Raw genomic sequence first — 26,173 nt, 5'->3', positions numbered from 1 at the left:
TGAAATTTGTGTTATTACCCCAAATCTGTGTTTTATTTAGATTCCTTTACTAATTTCCATTCCAAAAATGGTTACTTTGTTATATGATCTTGCATGAAAAATTGAGAAGCTACAACACTTTTAATCATTGCATTTCTGAGAGTGCAGAGCCATGTTAAATAAATGAAATGAGTTGATTCTCATATGCAGCTCGCAGTCAGTTTTCAAAAAAGAGTAGGGTCTTAACCCTTGACTGTTCCCAACTCATCCCATGGATCCCGACAGTGGCGTAGATTTCTTTTTGACATTGGGGGGATGGTGTTGAAAAAAATTCTTGAAGAATAGTGAATCCAGCACCTTTTGGCGACAGAATAAGTTGATGTTACAAATGCGTGCGAAGTGCGCGAAAATTTTTACTATTTTGAAGCTAAACTGATGAAATATGGTGCAAAAGTGGAATAAATGCGCGCGAAGCGCGCGAAAATTTGTACTTTTGGGGCTAAAATGGGCAAATATGAGGTTAATTTGGTCAGAAACCTATATTCAGGCGTCAACATTGGGGGGGATGATTGTATGGAGCATCCCCCCCTGGCAAAATATTGGGGGGGATAAATCCCCCCCATCCCCCCCGGGATCTACGCCTATGGATCCCGATGGAAATAAGCTTCATAAGAGAAGCTTTCTTGGGTTATCCAGGGTTGTCAAACCAAAACAAATCAAATTCAACGAACATTTGGTATTTCTAGTACAGCGTTTATCTCAATTACTGTTAAGTCCGATGTATACTCCACTTCGCCACTTCGCGAGAAGCTGTGATGAAAAAATTAATTCGCAGCTTCGCGCGAAGGCATTCATGTATACTTCATCAAAATATCGCCGAGTATCGCGAAGAATTGTTGCCCGCTCTGTGCTTTCATATAGAAACTTTGCTGGCCTACCCCCAAAAGTTGAACAAAATCCAACTCTCCGCGAAGTTAAGAAACCTGCTCCTGAAGGAAATTCCTTCAAGGCAGCCGTAACATTTCAGCTCAAATTACTTCGCAGCCTGCGAAATCGCGGTCGCGAAGTGGAGTATACATCGGACTTGTTTACCAGACGCATGTGTAAGTGGAAAATGGTGACTTTTTATTCCATCCTATTTGAAGCCACAGAATGAATACCAGATGTGAAAAGTTGTGGTATAAAACATGCCATTTTTAATAGTGCTAGTACGTAGCCTATTGTAGGACAAATTGGGTCACCTCAGTAAAAATCAAAACCTAATTGTAAGACTATAATTAAGTTGGAATTTACAACTACTCATGCATGTTGCTCTTGCCATTTTCCTGGGAAACAAGAAATAGCAATCTGCGGCTCTAAGTATCAGCATCCAAAGATAGATTCTAGTTGGGCCACTTGTTTTCCTCTATGTGTGGTGTACTTGACATATTGCATGAGGTATAGAAATTTATCCAGGGGAATTTTGATATGCTCCAGTTAACTGTCACTTTAAAGCAAGAACTCTATCAATCATAAATATTGAATTGGTTGATACTATGCTATGTACACACCACTATCAAATGACAAAATATTTCAATATCCCTTTTCTTCTTGTTAACAATAATTATTTAAAATAGTAAATATTTTGAGATGGACCCTGTAGATTTAAATCTGTCTCAAATTCAGTATAAATTAATCCGACGACCCAAATGATGGTCAGAATTCATTTCGCCATTACTGGGGCCATCCGCACCAAACTGGTGTGGTAACTGCTCAATTGGGTGGAAAAGTGTTGCTTCAAATTCAACCTTATATTGTATTGCATTGTAAACTTTCAGAATCCTTTTGTCACACGGGTGATAGAACACAGTTTAAAATTCCCACAAAAACTTGCATCATTTCACATTTCAGGTGAGATGGCTCACTTCAATGGCTGCCATTGAGGTGTAGGAATGCATGGAATCGGATTTGTCTATACATACAACCTAATTACTTGCATGAGGGTAGAAATCAGAAATATTACAACTTTAGGACACATGAAATTTTATTTACCAAGCAAGGTTGAGATGAAGCAAGAGCCAGGAGCCATTTGCCTCCAGTGAAACCGAATATGGCTCCTGTTCTGTCAACTAGCCTGAACCAGGAAACACTTGTTGGCAAAAAAGAGCTTTTTGTATAGTATTTTGTAGTACTCAGGCTATAGGATTAAGGGCCCATACCTGTTTACCAGTGTGCAGCCTTCCTCAGCTAAGCCTACTGTAGCTTACTGCAGCCACAATGCTTAAGCTCCATTGATTGAGGGACTCCTTGGCCCAGCTGGGGAAGGCTGTGCACTGGTATTTAGGTATGGGCCCTAAGTACTTTTCAAATTAGTCACTTGTACACTGACTGTGTAGCATTGTAATGTTCAAAGCCAAGGATAACAGATATTTCTGAAATTATCATATTTGTAGACTTTACATGTTCTGCATGTGATCAGGTTTGCAGTACTACATTAAATTTCTGCAATGTACTTTGTTCTTGGCTATAACATGTACTGATTTGAAAAAGCACAAGAGGTTTATGCTTCAAGCCGTCTTATTTTTTTTCTGAAAAAAAAGAGGTCGCCACCATCTCCATATATCCGAGATGGTAAATTTTAATCAATTATATTTAATTTCCACAATATTATAGGGTCAAATAGGCCTAAGGATCTCCCCATAGGTTTCGATTTTTATACCTGCTTCATTTCAAAGTGGTAATTCATTTCAGAGTTTGTATCAATCAGTAATTCTTCAACGATTCCTTCACTCACGCTGACCTTGATGACAGTGTTATATATACCATATGCTGGGGTTTTTCCCAGCGGTGGTGCAATCTTTAATGCCCCTGTCATACTTTCAAGCCGCTTTCCGCTACAACAAGACGTATCAGCCAATCAGAAGCCTTGATTGTGTCCATTTGTCTGCAATACACATGCGTCACGCCACTAAGGGGCAAGCAGCATTATAGTACAAAACCAGCATAAACACAGTACATATCTGTTATTAGGCACCAGAAACAAATTTGTTCGATCTTTGGATCAACATTCGATGCTGCTTCGATGCTTGTTATTAATGAACTAACGACTAATTAATCAAAATTAATACTAAATCTATATTGGTCATTGTCAATACAGACAAAGAATCATATGTTATCACAATTAACAATAGTCATTTAATTGATTTCATTAATGATAATTATCGACCAAGCATCGATGGTCAATAGAATTAAAGATCAAACTAATTTGTTTCTATTGCCTTATTCTACATAGGTTTGTATTTTTTATACCGCCTCCATTCCCCAGTAGCATAATTCATTTCAAAGTATGTATCAACCAACATTTCTTCAACATTGCCTTCTCCCTTGTCAACAACCTCACTATTCTCGCTGAGTCGAATGGTGACGATGTTGCCTTGCTGTGGACATGGGTTTTCTGTTGATAACAAAAGACAGCAAAATTATGTAATCAATGCACTTTACCATGTTCATAAACTTCACATTCTTGATATTATTATGCAAATTATAAAGAATTCTCTCAATTGTAAAATGTTCTTTTTTTAAAATCCAATCAACTGATACTCACTCACTAATATTTCAACGACATTATGACCACCTCATAAATAATTGGCAATAGTTTGGCATGTTTGGCGACACCATCAAAGCCAGAAAATGGTTGCCAGTGCTAAAAACATCTAGAAACACAGACCAAAGTAAACAACATTCCTGACAGGAATTGCAATATTTAAGAGTGAGTTTCAGTTTATTAAATCTGGAGAAAGAACCTTTTACAATTGAATAAACAATGAATGATCCCAATCTTGAGCTCACTGTGCGCAAATTTCTTATGCTTTGTATATAACTAGTAAAAGCCCACATTAAGGTTACACAATGTATTGTTGGTTGAAGCAGCGTAAATTTTTTTATCAATATCTTGATTTCTTGACGTTAATGAGTTTTTGTACATATTACAAAAGTGTTGTTTCGGCCCTCTTTACAACATAACTCAAGAACCACAGGACCTACAAAACTATATATGTGATATTTGAATTCTGCTACACACTCTATAAAATGATCCATGCAATTTTTGCCTAAGCTCACTACCATTTGCAAGATGCTGTGAACTACCAAATCACAACAGTTTAAAATAGCCTTAATGTGGCCAACATTCAATGTTAAGCCATTCTCCCATGATGACCAGGGTATGGTGTACATGCAGCCAGGCGTTACCCTGATCGGAACTGGCTGAGAGATCTATATCATTACTGCATATGCCCCACAATGCAAATGCAGTTATGGAGAGAGCAGATAACTTTGATATTTGCCTTCACCAAGAATTTAATCTCAGACCTCATATCTTGTACCAAAGTCAAAAACTCAACTGCTGGGCCAGGCTGATCTCATTATCATGCATGAGAGTCAAGATTATTATATCCATAGCTTTATTTTATTGCAGAATGATTACATAAGCTTCACCTAGTATGTCATACATGTATTTACCACAGAATTACATCAGAGAACCAGGACACAACGGTGCCTTCTTGATACCAGCATGGGGACAAAATTCGGGGTATTTGTGTTTTGCTCAAAATGCAACCGAAACTAATCAGTGCTTGTCCGCGATACTAGACCTACTTCATGGTGCAACGCCCTGTGACTGCATTACAGGAGTGACGCAATGTGCTACAGCATGATCATCACGCAGAAATGTTTTCGAACACCCCAATTTTTCCCATAACTGACCGCGCTATTACATGTGGCGGTATCTGGAGCCTTGATTCTCTGATTTTTATTCTGTGGTATATAAGCATAGTTTCTGAATACCATGATATACAAACATGCGCTGCACTTTGCCAGTTTTTTGTCGCTAGGAAAATACAACAAAACAGACAACCAAACACAAAGAGTGACTTTTACCTCTAGCTCCTGCCATGAAACCCAGAATGAGTGCTTTCTCTGGACGTGTGACTTTGTTGGATTGTCTGAACATTTCTTGTGCTGCAAGCATTTGTTCTCTCTGTAGCAAAGAAAAAAATTGTGTGTTAAATATTACGAAAATACTTTTTTTCCCAAACTTAATATCCACTGGATAATAATTAAAAGATATTGCAAGCCCAACGATTAAAGAGAATCATCAATTTGATCTTGCATGTGTACTAGTTTGTAACATTTGAATTTTTCTATGTTCCAGTGTATGATGTGTAAGCCTCTTCCTTTGTTGGAATTATTAGATTAATTCTGACACCAATTTGATACTTTTCATATGGCAATTTTTTTACATAATTATACTTGGACTCTAATAAAAGAACAGGAAGCAACCAAATTTGTTACCTTCTCCTATAGTGTCACTCTGCTATATGATAGTTGTCTAATTCAATTTCAGCGAAATTGAACTTTTTGCCTAAATCATGTCTCTATTAGCATGTGCACCTGCGGTAGTAATGCTAACTGCGGTAATAATGCTACCTGCGGTAATAATGCTAGTATGCTACCTGCGGTAATAATGCCATTGACATTGACTATCATAACAAAGATCTTGGGGTAACTTTTGCAATTTGAAATGTTACAAATGGTGAGTTAGAAACACCAGAATTCATGCATAACTCAGCTATTTGTCTGAAGATTTTGTTAGTGCTCAAGATTTGGATCTTCCATTGAGAAATCCATCATGGCATTATTCTCAACTTGAGATGAGACAGACTCTATGTTTCTTACCGTAAGTGACAATCCTTTCTTAGGTGCCGTCCCTCCTGCAGCGGCACCCGCACCTGCTGCTACTTGGTTGGCGACTACCGCATTGCCACCTGCAGTAACAACATTCGCAGATGGGGTAACCGTCACTCCAACATTCGGCCTGGCTCCCGAGGGCGCTATTGTATTCAAAAATCCTGGTATTGACGACATCAACCCAGGAACAGTTGGTTGTGGGTATGGTGGTGGAGGCTGTAATGAAGGCTGAGGTAGGGTAGGGGTGGTTACTACAGTAGGGGTGGGTGTGGGTGGTTGTTGTTGGGTGGGTGGGTTAGGTTGTGTGAATTGAGATTGGAGGGTTTGTTGGAGGGATTGTTGGAGCTGTTGTTGGAGGTTCTCTCTGGCTGCCATGGTAGCAGGTGATGGGTTGACTACTGGCTGCTGAGCTGCAAATTGTACAAGAATAACATAATAATAAGAGTCATGAAACTCATCACATTGCTCAGAAGTTTTCCATATTTTATCTTCGTAAATGATAGTCTTGTTCAAGACGGTCTCAATATACTATGGCCAGCTAATTTCCTCAAGCCCCGGCCTCTTAATATACGGCCAATCAAATCAACTAAATTTCTGCACTGATCATTTATTCTTTGCACCATCATTGGCAAGTGAAGCGCATGCCACTGTCAGTTTAATCTTCATGATTTTCAATACAAACCGCGATTGGGGACCCACTTGTACAACTTGTTTAGGCGCCAGAAACAAATTAGTTCGATCTTTGGATCGACCGTCGATGCTGCTTCGATGCGTGTTATTAATGAACTATCAACTAATTAATCAGAATTAACGATAAATTTGTATTGGACAATATCACTAAAGGCACAAATTACTATTTTATCACAATTAACAATAGTATATTAATTGATTTCATAAATAATAAGGATCGACCAAGCATCGATGGTCGATCGAAAGATCGAACGAATTTGTTTCTATTGCCTTAGCTTATTATCTTTGTATGTAAATGACCCAATGCACTGACAAAATACGCTGTTTTCATTGGTGGTTATACAATGATCAGATCGCCCATTTGCTGTCAATCTTGCGGTCGAGAAGGTTGTGTTTTTCCAATACGAAACAGCTGTCTGTTTACAAGTGTTTACGTTTCAAACAATAAATGACAAACAATATTGGTTGGCTAAAGTCATGAATATTCAGCGGCATCTCATTATTTTATATATATGGTAGTCTATATAAAATCTGGAATGTCAGAGATTTAATACAGGTTGATCAAGACCGTATACTTGAGCACCCAGTTGCTAGATCACCATCATTGGCTGTTACTTACACACGTAACATACAGTATGTGGCCCCGGGTGGATAAGGGCTTGAATCAAGACTACGTAAATGAAGACATCAAGAATATTTTTTATAAAAAGGTAATAAGGTGAGAGTGTTTCAACCAGTTGTGTGATATGTGATCACACTAATATTGTTGTCTTTTTTCAGGGAGTCTCTTGTTGATACCTGTCATGAAATAGGGACATTGGACTCCATATGTGACCCCTCGGCACAACTGAGCCCTGAAGTCGCCAATCATCGTTTTTGAGATATTCAACCAAAATATTCTGCTTGAAATTAGCTTTAAAATGATGTATAGTACTTGACATTTAAGTAGTGAAAAATCAATAAAACAGTCAATAAATCCTTTGTTTCCTATTGATTATTGTTAAGTTCGATGGAGCATATCTCAATAGTGGCACTGGCGACATCCGGGCTCAGTTGTGCCGAGGGGTCACATATACCCTTATAGAAGACATAACCTTAATCTCCCATACAGGGGGTGTGAATTTCAAACTCCATTTTGAAACACTATTCCACTTGAAACACACACTCCCCCTGTGGAAGATTTTGGAAATATCTTACACAGGGGGAGTATGTTTTTCAAATGTAATTGGTCAGGGTTAGTCATTTTGAAACTCATACTCCCCCTGTATTATGGCTCTACCTATAGACCACTTGACATGTGACGTCATTGCCCGGCAGTATGCGCACGCATTATGGTACTTTCCATTGTTCTTTGCCCTGCAGTGTGGGTGCGCATTGTAGTCTGTTCAGGGCGTGTGTATTTTAAATCTCCCACCACATATAGTACAAGAAAGCCATTGAACAGTGAAGCGGTTCGTTTGGGCATATCGACAGACCAATCCCTCGCCTTTGTTGATAAACAATAATGTAAAGTGGTCTATATCTTCCACAACTGGAATGAGTATTTCAAATGGAAGTTACCCAATTCCCCATTCTATTTGAAAATTATACTCCCTCTGTAGAAGACTTTATCTAAATCTTCCACAAGGGTAGTGTGGATTTTAAATGGAATAGCCCAATAGGGGGTGTATGGAATTCAACTAGACTACATTCTTTGGAATGTAATATTGTGATGAGGGTTCAGAGTTTAATATAAGCCCAGTGAATATAGTCTGATATTTTTTTCCGGCCATTTTTTATTGTGACAAGCCGTATTTCACCTCATGGAAATATTCTTACCATTGTACTTATAAGCATTCAATATTTGTATATTATTAAACTTCATCAATATTCATGAGCAAATCATGCCACTCTATTGGTCAATTGCAACAACACAACCTATTTCACTGTGCGATAATTTTCCCTATCTACATGACAACCTCATCCCCATAGCCAAAGTTTGGTGTAATAAAATAAATACAATGGTTAATATCGGGGAAATAGGGCAACTAATTTCCCTCGGTACTGAAGCCTATCACCCCGAACCTGGAAGGCCTATAGCCAGTACCTCGGGAAAAAGTTTACCCTATTTCTCCTCTATACACTGGCCTCAATGTAAAGAATGGCTCAATACCAAACACAACTGTTTCATGTTTTGACTGGGGAATACAGAACCGACTCATCAGGCTACATATCCATCTTCCCTGTTTGTCTTAATCCAGGGCTGTCAACTTTTAGGAATTGCTTGGCATGCTATTTTGTCTTCCAATATAAAGTTGCTTAAAAATATTAGTGCTTCAATAATATATTTTTCCCCCAGTTATATATTTTTGGGTGGGGTGGGGTGGGGTGGGATTGTGTAGGATATAGGAGCAAATAAATCGCTCTCTGCCCCGGTGTATATGAATGTTACTTTGATCAGTACTGGTAATAGACAGGCCTAAAGAGTTTACTGAGAATATATTGTTCTGAGGTCTTGCATGGGGTTAGTACACTTTAATATTGGAATAATCTGGACTATTGATACACCAGGGCTGTCAACTCTCACACATTGAGGGTGACACTTATTTGGGTACTTTCTCACGCCAAGGTAGTAGAATCTCACGCCAAGGTAGTAAATCGCACATCAAAGTCTGCCAAAGTAGTAAAATCTCATGCATCATCAAACCAATAATAGTGAAAAAATGGTGCACCAAATGGCTTCATTTTGTCTTTCATTTTGGATGGCTGAGGGAGCCATAACCCTATGTGAACCTTAACTTAATTCTAAATAATTAATGTGGGATATTTACAAATAAAATAGCCCCTGGTTGTTTTTTTATCTTGACCCCTAGATCAAAGTATTACAAAGATTGGAAGGTTGGTGCAATTTCTGTGTTAAGTTACAAGTCTTACCAATATTACTTAGCATAGGAGCTGGTGCAGCTGGGGTTGCTATGGTGACACTGGGTGCATATGATGGTTCTACTGGCTCTGTAGGTACTGTTGTAGTAGCGGCAGCTGGGGCCTATAATGAACAAAAGACAACATAACTGGTAATAAAATGTGTTTATTTGACCCTCAAATTCAATACAAACAAATAAACAAATAATAATAATAATAATAATTTTATTTATTCTTATATAGCGCATTACAAACAAATCTCAATGCGCTTTACAAAGCATACATAAAAGCATAAATACGTACATTGCAACAATATTTAAATATACAGCATTAAGATACGAACTAACATTTTAAAATTAACAAAGAAAATAAGTTGATGTATATTGCACAGTTACGTCAGAGGCGAGCAAAGGGGGACAGTAGCATGTGAAATATACAACAAAATCAAAGCCAAAAGAACACAAGATGCATATTTCACACAAGGAGCAAATAAAAAAAAAGGCACACGCAGAAGCAGCAAAAAAATGGAAATGTGAAATAGGCACCAGTGCAAGAGGCAAGAAATTGGAAAACATACAATGCATATTGCACAAAATGGAGTGCTTTAAAGCACAAAAGAACAAAACAACAAACGTGGAATACGCATAGTAGGCTTTGACAGAGGAAGATCATAAATTTAACCTATACAAAAAACAACAAAATCAACTGAATCAAATAAAATTAATTACTTGCATGCAAAACATAGTAAAAACTGGTTTTCATAGCGCTAAGAGCATAAACACATGGCAGCAATATCTAATATACATAATTAAAATACAAACCAGCTATATAAAAATGACTGAGGTAAAAAAGTTGATGTATATTGCACAGTTATAAAGATGTGTGAAAGTCCACATCAGTGGCGAGCAAAATAAGGACAGATTAACATGTGAAATATACAGCAATGAAAATACAAAAACAATTATTTAGGTCCATGCCGCACAGTGTGTCGCGTGTGATCTTTAATGGATCACAAAGTGAGCAAAACATAAACGACACACCAATGCAGCACGGGATTGCACAAAATTATTCTAAGTGGATATTACACACTAATTTTTCTCTTTTGATTAATACAACATATGGCAACAGTAAATAACATCAAGAAATTTAAAGACACAGGAAACATTTGTGAGCAAGAACAACGAATTTTTTAAATAACAGCAAATTCCCTGTTACGGTGTTCATGAACATAAAATTACAAATTAAATCTGAAAGGTTCCACACAGCAAAAAATAATTGACAACATTAATACACGAAAATTACTGTTCATATACAAAGTCAATGATATTGTTGTGACGATTTCAAATGATAGAAGATCAGATAAAAACAATAATGATGAGAGCCCTGGACTGAGGGGAGAGGTTCCAGAACTTCACCCTGCAGTCAATATATTTCACACAACAACAAAAATATGAGCAAAGAATTTGCACCGCGGAGATGGTATGGCAACCTGATCATATTGCAGCATTCTGATGAAAACATTATGTGCACACTACACAGGGCTGAGGGGCGAGGTTCCAGAACATCACCCTACAGCCAAATAACATTGCGAAATAACATACAAAACTAGAGTCCCCCGCAAACCACACACGTGCCCTACGATGCACTCCTCCGATCTGCAACACACATCTAGAGGGAGAGGTTCCAGAACATCACCCTGCAGTCAAATATTTATAGCATCAAACACATTAAAATAATATATTGCACTGCGAAGATTTTCATCTCGATGAAACATGTATAAAAAACAGCCATGAAAAGACTGAGGGGAGAGGTTCCAGAACATCACCCTATAAAATTGCAACATAAAATATAACAACAACAATCTGGCATGGCAGGTAAATATGAACACATTTACACATCTTGGCCGAAGTGCTGAATGAAGAGGTGCGTTTTCAGATATGATTTAAAGATGGTGAGAGAGGATGCTCGTTTAACATGGATTGGAAGATTGTTCCATAAACTAGCCGCTGCGTGAGGCAAATGATCTGTCACCGTAGAATTTAGTTGCTGAAGATGGTAGAATCAAGCGATACTCCGATGAAGATCTCAGAACTCTGGTAGGTGTATACAACTGAACAAGATTTGAAATAAATTCAGGTGCCATACCATTCAGGGCTTTGTATGCGAGTAGTAAGATCTTATAAGTAGCTCTTTGTTGAATTGGCAGCCAATGGAGCTTTTTGAGCGAAGGTGTAATATGTTCACGTCGCTGAACGCCAAGAACTAGGCGAGCCGCTGTATTCTGTACCATCTGTACTTTGTGTATTTCATGATCTGGTAATCCAAACAAAAGCGAATTGCATGAATCCAGCCTTGATGTCACAAAAGCGTGGACTAACTTCACGGTGGCATCCTCTGTAAGATAGCTACGTATTTGCCCAATCTTTCTTATACCAGTAAGAGCTCTTTTACACACATTGGTTACATGATCTCTCATACAAAGAGTTGAATCCATGATGACGCCGAGATTCCTGGCACAAGGCGAAGGGAGAATCGTAGCATCCCGATCTTTATTGACGGCTCCCAAGATGATTTGCTGAACTTAGAAGAGCAGTAAATTAGCTCAGTCTTACTATCATTCAAGACTAACCTGTTCAACTGGCACCACGATCGTATATCAGAGATACAAGCCTCGATTCTCGCAATGGCTTGCATGCGATCTTCAGGCTTAAACGTCAGGAATAATTGCGTATCATCGGCGTAGATAACAGAGTCGATGCCATGAGATTCAATGATATCCTGTAGCGGAGCACTAAAAGGGTGAAAGCCAATGGCCCTCAAGAACCGATCCCTGCGGAACACCACATTCTAAGGCAACAGGGTCAGATGATACTTCCTGTACGACGACAGATTGCGTTCTTCCGCTGAGGTATGAAGCAAACCATTCTAGTGCTCTATCTTTTACACCGTAACGCAGTAGCAAGCCGATCAAGCAGATGCTTGTGGTCTATAAGATCAAAAGCTGCGCTGAAGTCAAGCAGCACCAAGAGAGCTTCCTTTCGCTTGTCTAGGGCAGCCAAGATGTCATTTTGTACTTTGACAATGGCTGTCTCCACACTATGAAACGCCTATATGCAGACTGTGTTGACGATAGAGTTTGTATTCACTAAGATACGCTTGCAGTTGTTGCACAGCAAACCTCTCAATGACCTTTCCCAGGAAAGCAAGGTTTGATATCGGACGATAGTTGGAGAAATTATTGATGTCCAGATTTGGTTTCTTCAACAGCGGAATGATACGTATGCGTGTTTCAGTGATGTAGGAAACTTTCCAGATGTCAACGACTCATTGACTGTCTTAGTTATGAGAGGAAGTAGCTCACCAAGGCAGGATTTGAAGGTGCTAACTGGTAGTGGATCCAAAGGGCAAGATGTAATTGAAGCAGATCTTATTGCTTTCAGAACTTCATCCTCTGAGACCTCAGCGAATTCACCAAAAGATGCAGTACACGTCCTGATAGCTTGCACAGGTATTGATGGCAAAGTGGTGGTGTTAAGTCGGTTCTGCAGGTTCTTTATTTTATCGCTGAAGAACGTGGCAAACAAGTTAGCCAAGTCTTCTGGGCTCTCGTGCTCGGAAGAGTGCGTGAAGCTTTTGGAGAAGTAAGTTTATCAATCACGCGAAAAGGTCACGCTGATTGGCATCTGCGACCTCATTACTGTGAAATTCAGTCTTGGACTTAGTAAGAAGTTCTTTGTATTCTTCACACTGTTCCTTAAATAACTCTTTGTCGACAGTTAGTCCAGATTTTAACCACTTCCGCTCTCGACGCCTTCTTTCCTGCTTGGCTAATCTGAGTGATTCTGTATACCAAGGTGCGTGTGGGCGCAACACAACAGTTCGTTCTTTTCTAACGCTGCGCTTGTCAAGGATCTCAGACAGCTTGTCGTGATATCCATTGACCAAAGCATCAAGATCACTGGCTGAATCAATAGAGTCCAGAGACAATTGAATATCCTGCCGGAACTTTGTGTCGTTAATTTTGCGGACAGGGCGACATTTAATGCGCTTTCTACTGAGTCCAGGACGAGTTATGTTGACAATGCACTTGACGGCGAAGTGGTCAGATGGTAAACCGTTATAAACATTCACGGATCTAACCAAGTTGTCATCTTTTCTGGTAATCAGCAGATCCAGAGTGTGACCATCGATGTGCGTGGGGTTCATGGACATGCTGCTGTAAGTTGTTAGTCTCCAGTATGTCAAGGAAACGCAATGCTTCACGATCATCGATGACATCTACGTGAAAGTTGAAATCACCAGTCAACAGTAGGTGATCAGAACCTGTAACACACAGGGACTCAAGGAGCGTCGAGAATTCTTCAAAGAACAAAGAAGATGTATTTTTGTTTTAGTGTCTGTTTGTGGACGGTAAATGAGTACAAGTTGGAATGCAGTAGAACCAGATGAGATACGCATGTCCATATATTCACAAGACTTGAAATCACTGGTAGTATTAAAACTGACTTTTAATCCATCTCGGACAATAACGCTTACGCCTCCACCGCTTCGATGTTGACGGTGGATATGATGGAGTTCATAATTTGGCAATGTGTTTTTAATATCAGCAATTGCGCGATTGTCTTTATCACTGCCAGTCAACCAAGTCTCAGTTACTGCTAAAATATCAAGCTGATTTGAAATAATATAGTCACATAATGATGTTGATTTGTTTTTAGCTTTGATGGATCTAGCGCCCATGTCGCAAATCAATTCCAGGTGCATTATTGGTTTTCTGATCAATGCATCGCGAACTTGGACAAGATTTTGTTTATTAACGCCAGGTACCGTTTTTGGTGCAATGCATTTTGGGATTCTGTTCGTTATTGTAGTGGCTATAGACCTTTTCTTATGTGTACCACCTCTACATCCACGAGCAGGAAAAATCAATTGTGAAAGTTTCATTGATGAATTGTTCATATAATGGTTGTTTATCACACCTCTCCATCCAGAACGAATAGGCGCTGATCGAAATAGGAAAGGTCTCATTGCAGCAAATAATACAAGTTATATAATGAAGTTACAAACAGTTTACAAATGATATCATGATGAGTACGGAGCAGAATTCAATGTACTAGGCAATAACGATAGCCTATACAACTCAATTACGATGAAACATGAAGATACATAAGTCCATACTGCGACGACAATATTTCAGCAGAATGAATTTAAAGTTCCTTAATAATAGCACGAAGTACTTACAAAAAAGCTAATAAGTTCCTTATATGTATAAAATGGTACAAACATAATAATATTTTGAAAAATATTCCGGAACGATACGGTATGCTGCAGGTCGAGATCAGCGCCCTCAAACAAAAAATACTTGTTTGCTCCTGATTCCCTATTCCTAACATCTTCCAATATTTTTTATCATTATGTTTTGATAAATGCAACTGTGTGAAAATATTGGATCCAACACATAATAACAATAAAATTGAATGCTTTACGCCCAATATTTATTGGTCTCGCTATGAGTTTTAAAATATTGGACTCGACTTGGTCTGGGGCGGACATTTTAAAAATGAATTTAGAAGAGCAGCAACGACACCACTTGCATTACATTCCAGATCTTAAATCTACATCATATGCAAAATTTGAGGAAAAATGTACGAGTCTGTTTTATTTTAGGGGCATTTGTCTATAACTGGTCTTTACATGTAGCCCTATGGAGAGAGTGCCCGTTGAGGGCGCTATAACCCCCATTTTAGGAACAAAAATGTGATTTAAAAAAAACCGACTCGTGCGAATTTTCTAACAATTTTCAGGTATGTAGTATGAACATGTAGAAATATAATCAAGTAGTTACCCTACCTGCTGCTCCCTGAAAAAATAAAAAGTCCTATACCTCAATGATAATGAAACCTAGGTGGACTATGTATTGTCCAATTTTTTAAAACTCATAGCTCGTACAGTTATGAAATCACGCAATGAATGAATTCAGCAAGCAATTAATAAGGACAAGTTGTTATAGTCAAGACATGCAGATAAGGTCTCATGTTGTACTTAAAGGGGAATATTGGAACACCAGATGTGCCAAGTTGTGGTCTAAAAGATACTATTTGGGGTTTCTTCTAGGCCATGACATAATTAAGATTGACAGTTTACATAGTTGGAGCTGGTCAACACTGACCCCTGGACTGACCAAGCCCAGAGGCTGCCTCAGTCATGCCCTGGAAAGTATGTCCCCAAGAAGGTCATATTTTGTATACATGTCTGGTATACAGATATATTGAGAGCAAATGAATACAATGATTTGCTAGTTTCCATTTCAAGTTCAAGTTATAGAAGCAACAGTTATTTGAACCATGTCTGGAAATGACAAGAATCTTGTAAGAGTAACATAAAGACTATGGAATTTTACTTTTTGGTGAACAATTTATCTACTATTACTACTAGCCCTGACCATGAACTATAGACCCAAGCCACACTCCTGGCTCAGGGAGGTCTGGCTTGGATCTAAGGTGCTAAGAGATATGTCTACTGTTGGTCTGCTCCTAGCACCATCATGACCATGAGCACTTTCTTACCCAGGGAAAGATGACATTCCAATATCCCCGTTTAAAGGAGTATTTCCTGATCCTAGCATCCTCTTTTTATGACATTTTTCAGTAGATATCCACGAAAAAAGCTTATTCCCAAAATTTCAGTTGATTCCGATTTTGCGTTTGCGAGTTATCCATGATTATGTGAATACACTGCTCCATAGACAATGTGTTGTAATTTCGTTCTGGTGCACCACAATGAAATTCAAATTTTGATCTTTGCTAAACGAATTAATCTGCAAGAAATATTTTGTATATAAACATTATGTAGCCAGAGGTTTCCAGTGATACAAAAATCTCAACTTTTGTTTGAGAAAGTGGGGGGGATAATGCTGTGGATCACGAAATGCCCTTTTAAGCCATACCTACTCCTCCAATTGTATTTTTCCAAAAAACTTGCTTGCATCTAAAATGTGATCTTCTCCTACTGTGGTTGAAGGTTGATTTCAGAGACCTACACGCATAGTAAGTGAAATTGGATTTGCTACATAGCCCTTCCTGAGCAGCCATTTTTTTTAGTTGTAAAATGGACAATTTGGCTGTGAAGAGGCAAAAAAATGGGCCCCAATTTTTTTTTAAATCCTGCAAAACGCATAGTTTTTGTTTCCACTGCATAACACATAGCTTTTGGACCAAATGTTTTTGAGACAGACTTTTGTTCTTTATGGCCTTCATGCTATATTAATGTATTCTGATCAATCAATTTATCAACTGAACAATGAAGCAATCTATATGTTGTAACACAATCTGATCCACTCAAACCAAAGTCAGAAGTTTTGAAATTTTAATTACTACAATCAATTCAATGCTTCTGATGTACCTATTACCTAAACTTATTGATGTTGAAATCCCATCTGATGTGCTGGGCTACAAAGTTATGAACTTTCTTATGTTTTTGCTCCCTTGCCTATATCTCAATTTCATCACATTTATGTATCCTTACTAGATATATAACCAGATTAATGTGTGTTTCTTGCCAGGACAACATTCTGATTAGATGGAAATCCCCCCCCCCTCCAATGGCTGATATAACATCATTTTTTGTTCTTTCAGAACAGATTACATTGTGCCATCCCATTTCACTTTTAATTATATTTTCACAAAGAGACATTCTGCCCCTACCATTCTGTCGGGGATGATGTCACTTGCGATAGATCACTTCTTCTCATTGGTTTCTTCTGAAGGGGATGCTTACTGTTGCACTCAATGGGGAAAATCCTAAAACATGCCATAGAATAAGTACCTGATGAAGGCTAAATTGATATTTTCCGTGTTGAGAAAATTGACTGGAACTGAAAGGCCTTGTAGACACCAATAAGGATTTAAATACAAGTATGTCCACTGTCACAGACATGAGTAATGGGAAAGTGTAATAGATGGAACAACCCCGATGAGAATCCACTTGGATACCTGCCTGATTCTTACCTGAGCCACAGCGGGTGACATAAGTGATGCAGCATAGTCTGGTGTGGCTGCCTGAGCTGCTTCCTTCTCCTTCTTGGCCTGTTCCTGCCCACCCCCCCCACCCCACCATCCCATTGGATACCTTCCCTACACCTTACCTGAGCTACAGCAGGTGACATAAGTGATGCAGCATAGTCCGGTGTGGCTGCCTGAGCTGCATCCTTTTCCTTCTTAGCTTGTTCTTGTGCTTCAAGCTCTGTATATAAAAGAATGGTACAGTAAATGTTATCCAACTGTGATTAAGAAGCAAATCCTCCTCTTACCAGTAAGGCCCTTCAAGCCCCTTCAGTGTGGTTAGTTTGCTCTCCATAAATAAACAGATAAACCCAAGAGTTAACTTGAATTCTCCTAGACAAGTTTGTAACTTGCATGAAACCTAGGAAACTGATCATGGCTGTGAAGAATTATTGTGGTTTAGCAGAGTAGAACGGCACTTGTTCACATTTTGAGAGCGTACACAGACACGGCAGTAGGGTTCTGATCTGCTGGACAATCATAACAACAAACCATTAATCTGATTGGCCAATTACGTGTCAAAGTGTTGGTCAACGCAGTGCTGCGCTCTTGAAGAGAACAAAAAGCTCCATGTATGTCATTAATTAACAGGGCACTCATGTCAATCAGAGCAATACAATGCTATACTTCTCTAAAACTAGTGTAGAGTGTATGCTATATACTTAGTTGCTTTTTGCTGAATTGTGGAGTAATTTGAGGCCATTGTAGGTAGGAACAAGTGTGAAGAGGCCTTAGGGTTTGGCATGGAGCACTTTGCATTAGTAGTATAAACAGTATGAAAATACAGAGTTCTAGGATCAAAAACCAGCTAGAACAAATTAATATAGTTCAAAAATCAGGCCATGGTCCAGTTTTTAATTTGATGATATTGATAATGTTGATTACTTACACATATTTGAATTACCTTTCATGTACAGCATTTATGTGATACAACTTACAAAATGTTTTTTTAAAGGTTTAGTGTATGGTGTATCCTTAGTGTAAGATATTCATGAATTAGACTGGTATTCAGGTACCCGCTTGAAATTACAATAATTATAAAAGAAAAAAGAAGTTATAGACCCTAAATACTTGTAGGTTAGAAACCGGAGAAATACTGCTACTGAAAAAAAAGCCTTCAAAACTTGGCAAATATTTTTAGTAGCAGTTTCTCCGGTTTCTAACCTTGAATAACAAGTAATTTATAGGGCCCATAACTTTTTGTCCATCGTTTTTAACCTGTTACTGGAATTTTGACCCGGGTTAGGCCAAGGACAGGCAGAAACACGGGTACCCATGGTACCCAGGAATTGGTGACAGCCTTACAGTATGTTACTATATTTTACTCACCAGCTTGCTTCTTTCTCCTTTTAGCTTCTCTTGACCCTCCACCAATTGGCTGTTCTGTGATATCCAACATCTATGAAGAAATGAAGTATGGAGAGAGTATCAATTAGTTGGAATAAGAGAATAAATCTCTCCTTCAGACAGTGTCAACCATGGCTATGAGTTGTGTCATCCTTTGAGTGCACAAACATATTATGTGAATTAGTTGAACAGCTGCTTCATGTCAATTGCATTCAATACATGTATGTGTTTAAAAAAAGGCAGCTATTGCATGTCTGTGCACAAAAGATGTCCTTAGCCGTCACACAATGATGGATCTATCTCCAATATGATATGGACAGTATCAATGCTGAACATCATCAGTTGGCTGCAGAGCATGTGACCACAAGCGCTTGGAACACTTTGATTCATCTGGCTACAGCATGATCCATCAAGATCTCCCAATAGGCAGAGATTAATTAGGCCTCAAAATAATTTGGAATTGACAAATTCAAATTCCAAACCACTTTTGAAGAGATACACTATATTTGCTGGCACAGAAGAACAGCACTTGTTTACATGTTGGGAGCATACACAGCATAAACACAGAAATGGGGTTATGATTCAATCAACTGACAAGAATAACAACAAACCGATATTCTGATTGGCTGATTACATGTCAAAGCGTTAGTCGGGCTCATACAAGCTCAGCTTATGTCGCTCATTAACCGCGCTACGCATCGATCAGAGCAAAAGATGGCCATACGTCTCTGAAAGCTAGTGTAGTCAATTTAGGGCTGGCGTCAGCACCGTTTTGAATGTCGACATGTCGATATAATTCGTATACCGACGTCGAATAACAAGTCAGTTTGGGCCTATAACTTGCTTTTCTGGCCAAAAATATTTTTGAAAATTAAAAAAAAAAATGTTTTGTTTTTTTTAGAATTTTTTTTTGATGTCGACATGTCGGGATACGTGCCGACGTCGACATTATGTCGACATAAGGCATGTCGACGCCGGCCTTAGTAGTCATTTGGAAATGAGAGTATGGGCTGCAATAGACTTGGAGAATAAACGATAGGAATTTTTATTTTGCCTATCCTCTACCGTGTGATAGACGACAGGTAGGTCCAATATTTTGAGTAGTGAATGCCGCGGCAGCCGGTATCCACTACGATAAAAATATTGGACCTGCCTGTCGCCTATCACACGGTAGAGGAGAGGCAAAATAAAGCTTCCTATCAGTTATTCTCATTCTTAGTCAGTTAAATATTATTTTAACAACTGTAAACAATTTTTAAGCAAAAACTAAGTTACCGTCATAAAACTCCCTCATTATAAAATGAACGAAACTTGTTTACAACTTCACGTATTCTGTTGCGCCGTATTGCTAGCATCGCTTATGATTACGCACTAGTCTCACGCACCCAGCGATACATAGGCGCACCTCTACACGCGTGTTTCGCATTATCAAGATGCATGATGACATGGGGTTGTCTACGGCCTGATAGACGGCCCCGAAATCATGCGATTGTCCAATCAGAAATGTGTCTACGAATTAGACCACTCCCACTGACTAAGAATGCTTATTGTTGTATCACAATTTGCACCCCACTTAGAAAGAGTGCACAGTACATGGAGTCAAGGAAGCAGTTCACATCAAAGCCAACCAACCATCTCTCAACAAAGACGGGCCGGTTCAAACTCTCAGGAGTCTACAAGTCTGTTATCAGGTCAAAGGTCAAAAAGATCATGACCTGATACAGTCACTCACTCGCTGATGAAAGATGGAGTACCACCTGAAAATTCCGAGGAAGGAATTAATTCCTTGTGTTTGGATCAAAAGTTTAAATCAAAATCAATTATGTATTTGCTTGTAAGATCCATAGCAAATTCTGACGAAACTATTGAACTGCAGGATTATCATACACTTTTGGTGGGTAGACAAGTGTACAATCGACTTACTCACCTTGGTACCACCTTCCCTATTCACTGTTATCCTGGCTGCATTACGATTCAGTGGCATACTTCTATTGACACTAGAGGGCGCCGGTCTGAATCCAGGAGTTGCCTTGGGGATTCCGCGCAATGGGCCTGAAAATTATAGAAATAATTATTTAAATTAATTGAGACAGAATACATTTGGTGGCATTTAACATGAAATTATTCATTTTGTGTCTTATCATCATCTGATATTTTGTTTTATATCACTCATACATAAATTCTAGACAGTTCATTGGTTGATTACCATTTATCGTTTTTACTATCACCCTCTCCGTGTGATAGTCTTTACCATCATGTGCTCTGTCAGAGTGCGCCTGCGCCAAGCCGTAGCGCTGACTCTTGACTCGCCGATTTAGTTATGGGGTGGACCCCAAAATGTGAAGTATATCACGGCAAAACATGGTGTTATTTTGATGAAAAATGTATTTTAGTAATAGAATTTATGCATGAGTGATATAAACGGCTCGTGGAATGGAACAATCCATCTTTCACCTCGTGACTATATTTCGACCATCACACTCATAGACAGTTAATATTTGTATACTGGCCCTACTTCTACAATGTACTATTTGGTAGTATTTGTTTGGAAAGAATACTATAATAGCTAGCTAATTGTGTGGCGATGTCATTTCAAAACCCGATGCAGGCAATTTTTTTCTTGTCAAATAATTTAGCTCATATGATATTTTAATGGGCAAGGAACTAACTGTCTATTGACTCAGTTATCCATATGTGAATCAGGGGGAGCTGATCCTGGCTGTGACAGTTTATTTTGGTAATGTATAGGGTGTGTTTTTCTGTGCTACCAAGTCCCTGTTTGTTACTAAGTGATTTATAATGGTGTATCTTGGGCCACAGTCTTAATTCTTGTTGTGAAAAGTGGTTACATATAATTGATGGATGGATTGATCAAATGTTTGCAAAGTCAGGATCTAATCTCTTTGTATATTTCACTTCAATTTATTTTCTTACCATCATCAGATATTTTTCTGACCATACTTCTGCTCTTTGTTGGCACGGTACTCGGGACTGACTGCTTCTTGTTGAGAGCTGCTTCTGTGGCTACAGACAGATAGAAGAAAACGTGAAAAATTATGAGAATGAAAGAGAAAGAGAAAGTATCTTCATACTTAGCTATGATCAAGTTGATCAAGAGAAAATGCCAGAGCTGTGCGCAAAACTGCCAAATTTGGCATGCTTCGAATTTAATAACTTTTCAACTTTGACGACATCGGAGTAATTTTGGTGACATGTGACATGAAGTATACGTAAAAACGACAGCACTAGACTGTCATAGCTGCATCAGGTCTTGTCTTTTGAGGCAAGTGAGAGTGATCACTCGCCATCACTTGCCTAAAATGAAGCTGAGGAGAGCTTTTTGTCACTCGCCTACATAATAATACAAGTGATTAAAATCACTCGCCTACAGCTCACCTGGCAAGTTTTGAGGAGAATGATTTGTCACTAGCCAGCAATTTTCAAAAGACAAGGGCAGGCCTGTTGCATGACACAATGCTACACAGCTTGTTTGGCGAACGAGGTGCTGATGTAATGATGACATGATTCAATCAGCAAATTCAATTATAGAACCCAGTTCCTGTTTACGCTGTAAACAGCACCAAATCGGACAGTGTGAAGGGTGCAAAATACTGTAATACTTACACTTTTGTAATAATTCTGCTCTCAGAGCTGCTGACTTTGGTTTCCTTTTTAGAGCGAAGTGCTTAACAAGTGGTGCTTGCATACCAACCAGTTGAGTGAGGGCGTTCTTATTCAAATATTGGCATTCTAACGGTAGAAGTGTGTTGCTGTCTGTCTCCCTCACTGCAAAAGGAAATACATTTATTATAATATATACATATTATTGTTGCTCAAAGCACTAGCCTACACATTTGCACATGTACTGATGCCAGATACACCGCAATGATAGCATTGGCTTGCCCTGAAGAAAATAGTTCAAGATTGAGTTCTAGATCTGGTATATACCAAATCCAAAACGTATTCATGTTTTATGTATACATTCATTGTCATTCTATATTGTAGAATCTTTTGGTTCAGCTCAAGTTTGGTAGTCAATGTTTTTTCATGGTGGTACCGCAACTTCAGCAGGTGCTGGCAAATCACCCTTGTATGCATGGTTGTACGCTTTCCACGATTAACTTAACATCTGCGATACATGTATGATACTGTGAAAAGAACTATGTCACTAGGATCCAAAGCATGGAAGTCAGCCAAAAATGTAATGCAAAAACAACTGGTTACATTTCCATCACTAAAAATTGATATATGGTACATTACATTTACATGCTCAACACACAAAAAAAAATACAAAAAAACTCACAAGTTTTTCTGAGATCCTTGAGTATATCTGCCAAGAATGGATGTGAGTGCTCTATATCCATATTGAGTCTTCCTGTAGATGGGTAGGGAAGCAAGATGGTTGCTATGGTAGATACCCACTGGTCTGAATCGGTTAAGGCTTGGTGCAGGATTGAACTCAGCTCTTTCTGAAACTACAAAACAACAAGAAGAAAATGGTATTATGTTTTCAAAGGCATATTCTGTGATCCCAGCAAAGGTGTACAAAACAATTGTTATAAATTGCCTATAAAGGATTTACTTAGTCTTTAAAATTGTCAAAAATTGCTATAAATTTGTGAAATTTTCGAAAAATTTCAAAATTAAAAAAAAAAAAAAAATTCTTTTAAGTTATTTATTTTTTCGGCTTTGGAGAGTCCCAGGATCTAGACCTAAATGCTAGGATCATTCATGGTTGACCTAAAAAAAAAAAAAAAAAATTGATAATTTGTATTCATGTCATACTCTATTAACGATTTCAAAATTTTTTTTTTAGGTCAACCATGAATGATCCTAGCATTTACATGTAGGTCTACATGTAGGTCCAGGGACACTACAAAACCGAAAAAATATTTATTTATTTTTTTTTTTTTTAAATTCGAGTATAGTCCCACCCACCAATTTTGAAAAATGTTCACCCAAAAACGAAAAGATTTAATTCAAATTTCAAAAAGATGTCATGTCTTCTAAACATTTGCCCAAGAGATTGCATGTATGTATATTCTGTCGGTCGAACATCCGGCTATCTCTAGTCTCGGCCCAAACTGCATGTGGCGACGGTTTGTTGTGAACAACAGAAACCGGCTGTGAAGGAGGCTACATAGCGATGTTGCTGGAGTGGCATTCAATTTCGGAAAAAAACGACACTCGACCATGGAATTTAATTTCAAGTTTGGCAGTATATAAACGGTAAATCAAGTAAGATTCGTTCACTCTTAAGACTTAGAAACGGTTGTTTGATTCCACTGACTATTTGCGATCGAAATTTACATAACACCAATGACAGAAATCATCAACAAAAATCGAATCAGGGACTTGTTTTCACTCGAACATCATCAACCGGAAGTGACGTGACACGGACCGACAGAATACTCCTCTACCACTTATCCACCAGGTTTATCTTCGTTAACATTTTAATATTTTTCACTAATTAACATTGGCGGCGCCAGGAATTTTTTTTTTTTTGGGAATTGGTGGGGCAAAGTGAATTTCAGGGGGGGGCAACATTTTTCAAAATTGCCGCAAAAAGTGGGAATTTACGTGATTTTTGCCTCAAAAGTGTGGGGGGCAAACTGAGGCCAGAAAAATGAAAAATGCCCCCCCCCGTAGCACCGCCACTGCTAATTAAAAAACTTATAAATTCCAAATTGTTATGTAAAACATATTTGAAAAATAGATAAAATCAAGCTGTATGAGCTCAAACTTTATGAAATTGGACCAAGAATAGCTTTGTGACAACAAGTTAAATTAGAACTTTAGAGGAGAGAAAATGTAATGCCACCAAGTATTTTGGGTCCCACCATAAGACACATACTCTTAAAATCAAGATCTGTTTTAATAGAGCTATCACATATATCTGTAAAATCCATTAAATCTACGCCCATCTAAAATTAGATTATCCCATCTTAAAGACAGACAGACATAATGGCTGTCTAAGACCTTGAGCGGCATGCAAGTACATGTATGACAGGGGCGCATGAGTATAAAATGAGTCTCAGACCAGACTGTATGTGGCTATCACATGTTTGTATCTCGATGAGTGTCAGACCGACACAATCTGGCTATGTTGGAGACCATCATAAAATACATTGTGGTGTCCATGTTGGAACCATTGGAGTACGGAAGGATTATTCATTAACGGGACTGAAGCAATGGGGCCATTTCTATGATTGTACCGGGCAAGACCAGGCATTTTTCGACACAGAGACTTACTACAAATTCGTCCAAAGATATAAAGCAATTAAAAAAAAAAGGCCGGGGATCGCATTTTTAACAACATGCCTAAACTGTTTCGGAGTTTAGGTCCGCCATTTCGGGAATTCGGGGGCTGTATTTGGTGTACATGTCACGTTTTGAACAGAGTAAAAACCGACAATTATTTCACAGTTACAAGATAGACTCGCTTTACCACGCAAGCAATACTATATTACTTGAGTGAGCCACACATACAATATGCCTTTCTAAATGTACCAATTTTTCCTGTGTTGTGCAAAAAATGTCAACGCTCGCCGACCGAAAAACGACAGCAACATACTCTAGCATCCTTGCGTCAAATACCCGTGAAAGTAGGCGCGGACCCGCAAATTTCTTACAGTACGGGTCCGTAATAATTAAACAAGCAAAGTAAGACTAAGACTAGAGCAGAAAATCCTAGTTTTGTTGTTCCACTGGAAAATCTGGTTCACATAATACGTAGGTATCACAGGCAAACCTAAGTTAACACATTTGCTAGTCAGCGAAATTCGCGGGGCCCAAACACAATGCATATTTAAAAGAAAACATAGAAATTTGAATTTTTTTCGAGAACAGGTCGGTGAAGGAAACCTACATAAATATGTTTTCTATACTTCACTTGATTTATGGTGATGAGCTGAGCCACTCGCACATGGAATTTTTCAGCCCGGGTTTTCACTTTTCTACAATCTACATATATACCGTCCGTGATCGCCATAGGCTAAAGCTAATTCTTTCTCTTGAAATGTCAAAGGCAATACATGTACTCGCGAAAGGTCCGGGGTCGGTGAGGTGAGGAGTGAGGACCCTTGAAAATGAAGGGTCCGGAGGTCCCTTGGATTTTTTTTCTTATTTCGAGGCCTGATCGAATGCGTAACTATCGTATGCAAATTCGAAGCTAGCGTTCTCGAGTAAAACAGTCCAATGCGAGTACGATACCTGTCCTTGATGCATGACTTCATTTTTTTTTGTAAGCTTACCTCATCAGCATTTCTCCTCGGCATGTGCAGAATCGACATCAACATTTTCAGCTTTACCGTGGGATGCAAACCTTGAAAACAGGCATGTATATTCTGTAATACATCTCCTTTCAATTGCGTGCTTATGCTGCTGATCCCCGACCACAGGTCTTCATTATCGCCTAATTTATTGTGCAACCACAAGCTTGTGTCACTTTCCCTTACGGTCGCCATTTTCAA

General features: G+C 38.6%; 1 protein-coding gene across 1 annotated transcript; it reads right to left on the bottom strand.

Annotated features, from left to right (window-relative positions):
- Window positions 1–711: 711 nt before the first annotated feature.
- Window positions 712–26,173, bottom strand: LOC140163136 (negative elongation factor A-like). The gene is made up of 11 exons (XM_072186512.1): window positions 25,955–26,173; window positions 23,005–23,176; window positions 22,326–22,487; window positions 21,636–21,725; window positions 20,629–20,753; window positions 18,684–18,753; window positions 17,438–17,535; window positions 9,307–9,418; window positions 5,692–6,113; window positions 4,894–4,993; window positions 712–3,412 (listed from the first exon to the last, which is right to left on the bottom strand). The coding sequence occupies exons 1-11, from the start codon at window positions 26,165–26,167 to the stop codon at window positions 3,243–3,245; spliced, it is 1,734 nt and encodes a 577-aa protein (XP_072042613.1). The 5' UTR covers window positions 26,168–26,173; the 3' UTR covers window positions 712–3,242.

The sequence above is a fragment of the Amphiura filiformis genome, chromosome 10, assembly GCF_039555335.1.
Source record: "Amphiura filiformis chromosome 10, Afil_fr2py, whole genome shotgun sequence".
NCBI classification, from domain to species: Eukaryota; Metazoa; Echinodermata; class Ophiuroidea; order Amphilepidida; family Amphiuridae; genus Amphiura; species Amphiura filiformis.
This window is presented reverse-complemented; position numbering and strand designations above follow the sequence as displayed.